Source organism: Leptodactylus fuscus, chromosome 11, assembly GCF_031893055.1.
Source record: "Leptodactylus fuscus isolate aLepFus1 chromosome 11, aLepFus1.hap2, whole genome shotgun sequence".
In the NCBI taxonomy this organism is placed as follows: Eukaryota; Metazoa; Chordata; class Amphibia; order Anura; family Leptodactylidae; genus Leptodactylus; species Leptodactylus fuscus.
The window spans coordinates 53,822,877-53,835,369 of record NC_134275.1 but is presented as its reverse complement, the minus strand read 5'-3'; the positions used below and the strand labels follow the sequence as shown (position 1 = coordinate 53,835,369).

The window sequence follows — 12,493 nt, the reverse complement described above, 5'->3', positions numbered from 1 at the left end:
TTTGTTTATTTTGTCCTTTCTTCTTCCTTTCTTGTTTATTCATTTGTCCTTTCTTTACCTCTTTTCCTTCATTCCTTCCAAACTACCACCCTCTTGCCTAGCCTTTCTTCCTTTCCTCCTTCCTTCTTGCATCTCTCAGTTTTTTCCACTATTCTTACATTCCTACATTTCTTAATTTGTTACCTTCCTTCCCTCCTTCCTTCCTTCCATCCTTCCTTCCTTCCTTCCTTCCTTCCTTCCTTCCTTCCTTCCTTCCTTCCTTCCTTTCTCCCTCCTCCCTCTCTTCTTTCCTGCTCATTCCATCACTTTTGTTACTTCTTATTCTTTCTCTCCATTCGCTTCCTTGTTTTCCTTCCTTTCTTCCATTCATTATCTCCTTCCTTCCTTCCTTCCTTCCTTCCTTCCTTCCTTCCTTCCTTCCTTCCTTCCTTCCTTCCTTCCTTCCTTCCTTTCATTATCTCCTTCCTTCCTTCCTTCCTTCCTTCCTTCCTTCCTTCCTTCCTTCCATTATCTCCTTCCTTCCTTCCTTCCTTCCTTCCTTCCTTCCTTCCTTCCTTCCTTCCATTATCTCCTTCCTTCCTTCCTTCCTTCCTTCCTTCCTTCCTTCCTTCCTTCCTTCCTTCCTTCCTTCCTTCCTTCCTTCCTTCCTTCCTTCCTCTCCCTCCCTCTCTTCTTTCCTGCTCATTCCATCACTTTGTTACCTCTTATTCTTTCTCTCCATTCTCTTCCTTGTTTTCCTTCAGCACAAGAGACCTGTATTCTTATACGGAGGTTGGAGCAGCCACATGACAACCCACATGTACTAGTATAGGAAGAGATACTACAGTAGCTCCTCTCAATGGAAATCACTGAATAGACGCCATATTGATATGGAAATACAGTAATATAACAATAGTCTTATAATGACTCCAGAGACTCCTAAAGAAACAAGAACGACCATAACAAATACCAGGAAGGACGGAGACTGGTGACGGCATCGCCAATATAAAATCTCCTTCACATGCTACATTGTTAATGGGAATGACAATACGAATATTTCCAGACAACATTTTATAGTTTGCGCCTATTTCATCTTTGTAACAGAAATTAATAGAGATGAGCGAACACTAAAATGTTCGAGGTTCGAAATTCGATTCGAACAGCCGCTCACTGTTCGAGTGTTCGAATGGGTTTCGAACCCCATTATAGTCTATGGGGAACATAAACTCGTTAAGGGGGAAACCCAAATTCGTGTCTGGAGGGTCACCAAGTCCACTATGACACCCCAGGAAATGATACCAACACCCTGGAATGACACTGGGACAGCAGGGGAAGCATGTCTGGGGGCATAAAAGTCACTTTATTTCATGGAAATCCCTGTCAGTTTGCGATTTTCGCAAGCTAACTTTTCCCCATAGAAATGCATTGGCCAGTGCTGATTGGCCAGAGTACGGAACTCGACCAATCAGCGCTGGCTCTGCTGGAGGAGGCGGAGTCTAAGATAGCTCCACACCAGTCTCCATTCAGGTCCGACCTTAGACTCCGCCTCCTCCGGCAGAGCCAGCGCTGATTGGCCGAAGGCTGGCCAATGCATTCCTATGCGAATGCAGACTTAGCAGTGCTGAGTCAGTTTTGCTCAACTACACATCTGATGCACACTCGGCACTGCTACATCAGATGTAGCAATCTGATGTAGCAGAGCCGAGGGTGCACTAGAACCCCTGTGCAAACTCAGTTCACGCTAATAGAATGCATTGGCCAGCGCTGATTGGCCAATGCATTCTATTAGCCCGATGAAGTAGAGCTGAATGTGTGTGCTAAGCACACACATTCAGCACTGCTTCATCAAGCCAATACAATGCATTAGCCAGTGCTGATTGGCCAGAGTACGGAATTCGGCCAATCAGCGCTGGCCAATGCATTCTATTAGCCCGATGAAGTAGAGCTGAATGTGTGTGCTAAGCACACACATTCAGCACTGCTTCATCAAGCCAATACAATGCATTAGCCAGTGCTGATTGGCCAGAGTACGGAATTCGGCCAATCAGCGCTGGCTCTGCTGGAGGAGGCGGAGTCTAAGGTCGGACCTGAATGGAGACTGGTGTGGAGCGATCTTAGACTCCGCCTCCTCCAGCAGAGCCAGCGCTGATTGGCCGAATTCCGTACTCTGGCCAATCAGCACTGGCTAATGCATTGTATTGGCGTGATGAAGCAGTGCTGAATGTGTGTGCTTAGCACACACATTCAGCTCTACTTCATCGGGCTAATAGAATGCATTGGCCAGCGCTGATTAGCCGAATTCCGTACTCTGGCCAATCAGTGCTGGCCAATGCATTCTATTAGCCCGATGAAGTAGAGCTGAATGTGTGTGCTTAGCACACACATTCAGCTCTACTTCATCAGGCTAATAGAATACATTGGCCAATCAGCGCTGGCCAATGCATTCTATTAGCTTGATGAAGCAGAGTGTGCACAAGGGTTCAAGCGCACCCTCGGCTCTGATGTAGCAGAGCCGAGGCTGCACAAGGGTTCAAGCGCACCCTCGGCTCTGATGTAGGAGAGCCGAGGGTGCACTTGAACCCTTGTGCAGCCTCGGCTCTGCTACATCAGAGCCGAGGGTGCGCTTGAACCCTTGTGCACACTCTGCTTCATCAAGCTAATAGAATGCATTGGCCAGCGCTGATTGGCCAATGTATTCTATTAGCCTGATGAAGTAGAGCTGAATGTGTGTGCTAAGCACACACATTCAGCTCTACTTCATCGGGCTAATAGAATGCATTGGCCAGCGCTGATTGGCCAGAGTACGGAACTCGACCAATCAGCGCTGGCTCTGCTGGAGGAGGCGGAGTCTAAGATCGCTCCACACCAGTCTCCATTCAGGTCCGACCTTAGACTCCGCCTCCTCCAGCAGAGCCAGCGCTGATTGGCCGAATTCCGTACTCTGGCCAATCAGCACTGGCTAATGCATTGTATTGGCTTGATGAAGCAGTGCTGAATGTGTGTGCTTAGCACACACATTCAGCTCTACTTCATCGGGCTAATAGAATGCATTGGCCAATCAGCGCTGGCCAATGCATTCTATTAGCGTGAACTGAGTTTGCACAGGGGTTCTAGTGCACCCTCGGCTCTGCTACATCAGATTGCTACATCTGATGTAGCAGTGCCGAGTGTGCATCAGATGTGTAGTTGAGCAAAACTGACTCAGCACTGCTAAGTCTCTGCATTCGCATAGGAATGCATTGGCCAGCCTTCGGCCAATCAGCGCTGGCTCTGCCGGAGGAGGCGGAGTCTAAGGTCGGACCTGAATGGAGACTGGTGTGGAGCGATCTTAGACTCCGCCTCCTCCAGCAGAGCCAGCGCTGATTGGTCGAGTTCCGTACTCTGGCCAATCAGCGCTGGCCAATGCATTCTATTAGCCCGATGAAGTAGAGCTGAATGTGTGTGCTTAGCACACACATTCAGCTCTACTTCATCAGGCTAATAGAATACATTGGCCAATCAGCGCTGGCCAATGCATTCTATTAGCTTGATGAAGCAGAGTGTGCACAAGGGTTCAAGCGCACCCTCGGCTCTGATGTAGCAGAGCTGAGGGTGCACAAGGGTTCAAGTGCACCCTCGGCTCTCCTACATCAGAGCCGAGGGTGCGCTTGAACCCTTGTGCAGCCTCGGCTCTGCTACATCAGAGCCGAGGGTGCGCTTGAACCCTTGTGCACACTCTGCTTCATCAAGCTAATAGAATGCATTGGCCAGCACTGATTGGCCAGAGTACGGAATTCGGCCAATCAGCGCTGGCCAATGCATCCCTATGGGAAAAAGTTTATCTCACAAAAATCACAATTACACACCCGATAGAGCCCCAAAAAGTTATTTTTAATAACATTCCCCCCTAAATAAAGGTTATCCCTAGCTATCCCTGCCTGTACAGCTATCCCTGTCTCATAGTCACAAAGTTCACATTCTCATATGACCCGGATTTGAAATCCACTATTCGTCTAAAATGGAGGTCACCTGATTTCGGCAGCCAATGACTTTTTCCAATTTTTTTCAATGCCCCCAGTGTCGTAGTTCCTGTCCCACCTCCCCTGCGCTGTTATTGGTGCAAAAAAGGCGCCAGGGAAGGTGGGAGGGGAATCGAATTTTGGCGCACTTTACCACGTGGTGTTCGATTCGATTCGAACATGGCGAACACCCTGATATCCGATCGAACATGTGTTCGATAGAACACTGTTCGCTCATCTCTAGAAATTAAACAATTTTCCAGTTTAACAATAAAACATTGTAAGAAAATGGAAAGTTTCTCATTAATCGGGCGGCGGATGTAATTGTCTCCATGTGGGAGAGGTTTCCTCCTGGCCCCAGCACAATGATGGAAGGTTGTCAGTTTTTTGCTCTGTTTATTATTAGTTGGTGGAAATCTGTGAGAATAATTTATTATAATTTTCATTTTGCATGTCAGCTGAGCTATTAAAATAACAACTTACCACCCAAGGGGCCTCGGAGTACTGAGGTGACAATACTACCATTATAATGTCCATCAGTATTCAGTGTGATGGTTGGAAGAGACCTGAGGCCCCTTCCAAGATTTTCTATAGTGTCCCTATATGTCCATAATAATACAATGCATACAGGGAAGGAACCCATATACCACCGTACCTCAAACTCTACCATTTCTGTCTCCTCCACAGCTGGGATTTCTTTACTCTGAGTCTTGATGAAGCATTTTTCAAGTCCAGCAAAGTAGATGCCAGTAAATCCCTAAAACAGAAGAAATTAAGGTGTGAAGCTGATGTAATCTGAATTCTGGGCAAAATATCCGTTTTTAGCACATCATATAACATCACTGTATTACTGCAGCAAATTGAAGTAGTCTCAGCACGCCGGATGATTCGTTTTTTTTTTTTTTTAAATTCCAAAATTTTATTGTGGAGACATGCTCCAAGTTAAAAAAAATATATATATCGTACTTGGAAAAGCAACAGGTGGATTCGTCCTTGTGCAGACGGGACAAAGGGACGAGTAAGCCTACGCGTTTCGGGGATGTGACCCCTTAGTCATGGCTTAGTCTGCAAGTATGTGCTATTCGTACGTAAAGTTAAAAACAGGACCCCTCCCGTCACCTGTTGCATAATCTTGTCTTGATTTAAACTTCCGTCCAAGTGCAGATGGGAGGGGTCCTGTTTTTAACGTTACGTTTTAGTATATATATACGAATAGCACATACTTGCAGGCTAAGCCATGACTAAGGGGTCATATCCCCAAAACACTTAAGCTTTCTCGTCCCTTTGTCCCGTCTGCACAAGGAAAAATCCACCTGTTGCTTTTCCAAGAACGACATGTATATATATTTAACTTGGAGCATGTATCCACAATAAAATTTTGGAATTTTTTTTTAAAAAACGAATCATCCGGCGTGCTGAGACTACTTCATTTTGCTGCTTCTATTGTGTCTGAACCAGACATGATGTCCCGGGCAACCGGATGACTACAAGCACCTACTATTCCTGCATAAACAGTAAGAGACATTTATCATTTTTGTAATAGGGGCTGAGACAAATTTTTCTTTGTGTACAAGAATATAACAACTATAATACTGCTCCTATGTACAAGAATATAACTACTATAATATTGCTCCTATGAACAAGAATATACCTACTATAATACTGCTCCTATGTGCAAGAATATAACTACTAAAATACTACTCCTATGTTCAAGAATATAACTACTATAATACTGCTCCTATATACAAGAATATAACTACTATAATACTACTCCTATGTTCAAGAATATAACTGCTATAATACTGCCCCTATGTACAAGAATATAACTACTATAATACTGCTCCTATGTACAAGAATATAGCTACTATAATACTACCCCTATGTACAAGAATATAACTACTATAACACTACTCCTATGTTCAAGAATATAACTACTATAATACTGCTCCTATATACAAGAATATAACTACTATAATACTACTCCTATGTTCAAGAATATAACTGCTATAATACTGCCCCTATGTACAAGAATATAACTACTATAATAGTACTCCTATGTACAAGAATATAACTACTATAATACTGCCCCTATGTGCAAGAATATAACTACTATAATACTACTCCTATGTTCAAGAATATAACTACTATAATACTACTCCTATGTTCAAGAATATAACTACTATAATACTACTCCTATGTTCAAGAATATAACTACTATAATACTGCCCCTATATACAAGAATATAACTACTATAATACTGCCCCTATGTACAAGAATATAACTACTATAATACTACTCCTATGTACAAGAATATAACTACTATAATAGTACTCCTATGTACAAGAATATAACTACTATAATACTACTCCTATGTTCAAGAATATAACTGCTATAATACTGCCCCTATGTACAAGAATATAACTACTATAATAGTACTCCTATGTACAAGAATATAACTACTATAATACTACCCCTATGTACAAGAATATAACTACTATAATACTGCCCCTATGTACAAGAATATAACTACTATAATACTACTCCTATGTACAAGAATATAACTACTATAATAGTACTCCTATGTACAAGAATATAACTACTATAATACTACTCCTATGTTCAAGAATATAACTGCTATAATACTGCCCCTATGTACAAGAATACAACTACTATAATAGTACTTTTATGTACAAGAATATAACTACTATAATACTACCCCTATGTACAAGAATATAATTACTATAATACTACTCCTATGTTCAAGAATATAACTACTATAATACTACTCCTATGTTCAAGAATATAACTACTATAATACTGCCCCTATGTACAAGAATATAACTACTATAATACTGCCCCTATGTACAAGAATATAACTACTATAATACTGCCCCTATGTACAAGAATATAACTACTATAATACTACTCCTATGTACAAGAATATAACTACTATAATAGTACTCCTATGTACAAGAATATAACTACTATAATACTGCCCCTATGTACAAGAATATAACTACTATAATACTACCTCCTATGTACAAGAATATAACTACTATAATACTGCCCCTATGTACAAGAATATAACTACTATAATACTGCCCCTATGTACAAGAATATAACTACTATAATACTACTCCTATGTACAAGAATATAACTACTATAATACTGCCCCTATGTACAAGAATATAACTACTATAATACTACTCCTATGTTCAAGAATATAACTACTATAATACTGCTCCTATGTATAAGAATATAACTACTATAATACTGCTCCCTATGTACAAGAATATATTTACTATAATACTGCTCCCTATGTACAAGAATGTAACTACTATAATACTGCTCCTGTGTATAAGAATATAACTACTATAATACTACTCCTACATACAAGAATATAACTACTATAATACTGCCCCTATGTACAAGAATATAACCACTATAATACTGCTCCTATGTACAAGAATATAACTACTATAATACTACTCCTATGTACAAGAATATAACTACTATAATACTGCTCCCTATGTACAAGAATATAACTACTATAATACTGCTCCTATGTATAAGAATATAACTACTATAATACTGCTCCTATGTACAAGAATATAACTACTATAATACTACTCCTATGTTCAAGAATATAACTACTATAATACTACTCCTATGTTCAAGAATATAACTACTATAATACTGCCCCTATGTGCAAGAATATAACTACTATAATACTACTCCTATGTTCAAGAATATAACTACTATAATACTACTCCTATGTTCAAGAATATAACTACTATAATACTACTCCTATGTTCAAGAATATAACTACTATAATACTACCCCTATGTACAAGAATATAACTACTATAATACTGCCCCTATGTACAAGAATATAACTACTATAATACTACTCCTATGTACAAGAATATAACTACTATAATAGTACTCCTATGTACAAGAATATAACTACTATAATACTACTCCTATGTTCAAGAATATAACTGCTATAATACTGCCCCTATGTACAAGAATATAACTACTATAATAGTACTCCTATGTACAAGAATATAACTACTATAATACTACCCTATGTACAAGAATATAACTACTATAATACTGCCCCTATGTACAAGAATATAACTACTATAATACTACTCCTATGTACAAGAATATAACTACTATAATAGTACTCCTATGTACAAGAATATAACTACTATAATACTACTCCTATGTTCAAGAATATAACTGCTATAATACTGCCCCTATGTACAAGAATATAACTACTATAATAGTACTCCTATGTACAAGAATATAACTACTATAATACTACCCCTATGTACAAGAATATAACTACTATAATACTACTCCTATGTTCAAGAATATAACTACTATAATACTACTCCTATGTTCAAGAATATAACTACTATAATACTGCCCCTATGTACAAGAATATAACTACTATAATAGTACTCCTATGTACAAGAATATAACTACTATAATACTGCCCCTATGTACAAGAATATAACTACTATAATACTACTCCTATGTTCAAGAATATAACTACTATAATACTGCTCCTATGTATAAGAATATAACTACTATAATACTGCTCCCTATGTACAAGAATATATTTACTATAATACTGCTCCCTATGTACAAGAATGTAACTACTATAATACTGCTCCTATGTATAAGAATATAACTACTATAATACTACTCCTACATACAAGAATATAACTAATATAATACTGCCTCCTATGTATAAGAATATAACTACTATAATACTGCCCCTATGTACAAGAATATAACCACTATAATACTGCTCCTATGTACAAGAATATAACTGCTATAATACTGCCCCTATGTACAAGAATATAACTACTATAATAGTACTCCTATGTACAAGAATATAACTACTATAATACTACCCCTATGTACAAGAATATAACTACTATAATACTGCCCCTATGTACAAGAATATAACTACTATAATACTACTCCTATGTACAAGAATATAACTACTATAATAGTACTCCTATGTACAAGAATATAACTACTATAATACTACTCCTATGTTCAAGAATATAACTGCTATAATACTGCCCCTATGTACAAGAATATAACTACTATAATAGTACTCCTATGTACAAGAATATAACTACTATAATACTACCCCTATGTACAAGAATATAACTACTATAATAGTACTCCTATGTTCAAGAATATAACTACTATAATACTACTCCTATGTTCAAGAATATAACTACTATAATACTGCCCCTATGTACAAGAATATAACTACTATAATAGTACTCCTATGTACAAGAATATAACTACTATAATACTGCCCCTATGTACAAGAATATAACTACTATAATACTACTCCTATGTTCAAGAATATAACTACTTTAATACTGCTTCTATGTATAAGAATATAACTACTATAATACTGCTCCCTATGTACAAGAATATATTTACTATAATACTGCTCCCTATGTACAAGAATGTAACTACTATAATACTGCTCCTATGTATAAGAATATAACTACTATAATACTACTCCTACATACAAGAATATAACTAATATAATACTGCCTCCTATGTACAAGAATATAACTACTATAATACTGCCCCTATGTACAAGAATATAACCACTATAATACTGCTCCTATGTACAAGAATATAACTACTATAATACTACTCCTATGTACAAGAATATAACTACTATAATACTGCTCCCTATGTACAAGAATATAACTACTATTATACTGCTCCTATGTATAAGAATATAACTACTATAATACTGCTCCTATGTACAAGAATATAACTACTATAATACTACTCCTATGTTCAAGAATATAACTACTATAATACTACTCCTATGTTCAAGAATATAACTACTATAATACTACTCCTATGTTCAAGAATATAACTACTATAATACTGCCCCTATGTACAAGAATATAACTACTATAATACTGCCCCTATGTACAAGAATATAACTACTATAATACTACTCCTATGTACAAGAATATAACTACTATAATAGTACTCCTATGTACAAGAATATAACTACTATAATACTACTCCTATGTTCAAGAATATAACTGCTATAATACTGCCCCTATGTACAAGAATATAACTACTATAATAGTACTCCTATGTACAAGAATATAACTACTATAATACCACCCCTATGTACGAGAATATAACTACTATAATAGTACTCCTATGTACAAGAATATAACTACTATAATACTACTCCTATTTTCAAGAATATAACTACTATAATACTGCCCTATGTACAAGAATATAACTACTATAATACTGCTCCTATGTATAAGAATATAACAACTATAATACTGTTCCCTATGTACAAGAATATAACTACTATAATACTGCTCCCTATGTACAAGAATATAACTACTATAATACTGCTCCTATGTATAAGAATATAACTACTATAATACTACTCCTACATACAAGAATATAACTAATATAATACTGCTCCTATGTACAAGAATATAACCACTATAATACTGCTCCTATGTACAAGAATATAACTACTATAATACTACTCCTATGTACAAGAATATAACTACTATAATACTGCTTCTATGTATAAGAATATAACTACTATAATACTACTCCTACATACAAGAATATAACTAATATAATACTGCCTCCTATGTACAAGAATATAACCACTATAATACTGCTCCTATGTACAAGAATATAACTACTATAATACTACTCCTATGTACAAGAATATAACTACTATAATACTGCTCCTATGTACAAGAATATAACTACTATAATACTGCTCCTATGTACAAGAATATATCTACTATAATACTGCTCCTATGTACAAGAATATAACTACTATAATACTGCCTCCTATGTACAAGAATATAACTACTATAATACTGCTCCATATGTGCAGGGCAATGCATATAGACAGTTTCTCTCCTATGTGATGTGATCAGTAATTTTGCAGTTACAGGTGATTCTGTCTCCTGTCCTCTCATAAAAGGTAACAACTTTATTATCTGGTTTACTCGTCTAGGAATCTTAGTTTAATTAGGAAGTTAAAGATCGTCTTGCATTTACATTACGGCTTTACTTGTAGTGAGCAGATGGCGCAGAGACTGGTACTGGGGGGTCAGGGCTATAACGTGCTGGTATTAAATGAAATGAAGAGTGTAATGAGCCGCTGAATGAGAGCACAAATACTGTATGACCTGCAATGAGCCAGGAGACAGCGGGAGGCCGGGACGACTCTCCTCATCATTTGTATTCCATTCAATATATTTGCAGCAAACAAGTTATGGAAGGCTTGAATCAAAAACATCAGATTTTGGGAGGTTTGTCTGCCAATCTGAAGTCTTTAGAGAGGACCATCCACCATCTTCATATTAGGATACACTTCGCTGATTCTGGAACAGATTACTTATTTCTCTAGCCCCCGTTATTCCTGAACAATCAGTGCTGTTAGTTTCAGCACCAATATTCTATTTAGCCTCCCTACCATCAGATAGGCTGCCTTGGTCTGGAGAAGATAGTCTGGGACCACTCAAGTGACAGTAGATAGGTTACTTAGCATATTGGTTGCTCAAAATAACAGCACTGATTGCTCAGGAACGGTGTGGACTAGAGAAAAGATTCCAACTGCGTTAGAACCAGTGCAGGGGCAACTATTAAAATATGGAAAGAGTTGAGTTGTTGGTGGAGGTGGTGCAAGGTCCCTTTTCTCAAGAGATTAGTGACCTGCTAGTAGGGTTGAGACGATCGATTTTAAAATCCAATTTCTGATCATTTTCCAGCCAATCCTGATTGTGATCGTGAAATTTGCTCGATCGTCGATCGGCATCAGATCTTTCCTGATCGCTCAACCCTAATTGTATATCATACATACAGTAGGATTGAGCCAATCTTGAGGTTTCAAAATCCGATTTTCGATCATTTCCCAGCCAAACCCGGTCACAAAATTTGCTCGATTGCCAATCGGGATCCGATCTTTCCCGATCCCGATCGCTCAACCCTACTTGCTAGCTGTGAATTGAATACAGGTGTTGATTTTGTTACAATGTATCATTCTAGGCAAGAGCTTCAGCCAGGAATACAACATATATAGATATATTTGTTACTAGGGTCACACTAGCACTCGCTCTACATTTCAGGATTCTGTTTCCCATTCCAGTTCAAAAATGCATTTTTTGGGCAGAAACCCAGCGGATTCCATTATAGTCTATGGAGTCCGCGGGTAACCACTTTTCAGTGGACTGCATTTCTATTTCCATTTCACAAGAACGGAAACCTGAACGCTACAGTAGTGTGAACCTAGCATAAGACTGTCCAGGCCGGTTCATTGCAACAAAGTCACCGCTGTGTGTACAGTTCTAGTCCGGTTTGGACTTCCAGATTCTAAATGTAAATTGCAATTGTCTTCATACATTGATAGAAAGCAAAGATCTTGAGAGTGGCAAGTTGTGAAATCGTTCCACAGCCACCTACAGG

At 38.0% G+C, this 12,493-nt stretch overlaps 1 protein-coding gene across 1 annotated transcript in view; it reads right to left on the bottom strand.

Moving 5' to 3' along the window:
• TNMD (tenomodulin) overlaps positions 1–12,493 on the bottom strand; it is a 73,204-nt gene that overhangs the window by 32,823 nt on the left and 27,888 nt on the right. Inside the window, exon 4 of the mRNA XM_075258833.1 lies at positions 4,633–4,734. Coding sequence (XP_075114934.1) covers positions 4,633–4,734 — 102 coding nt within the window. The remainder of the gene's footprint in view (positions 1–4,632; positions 4,735–12,493) is intronic.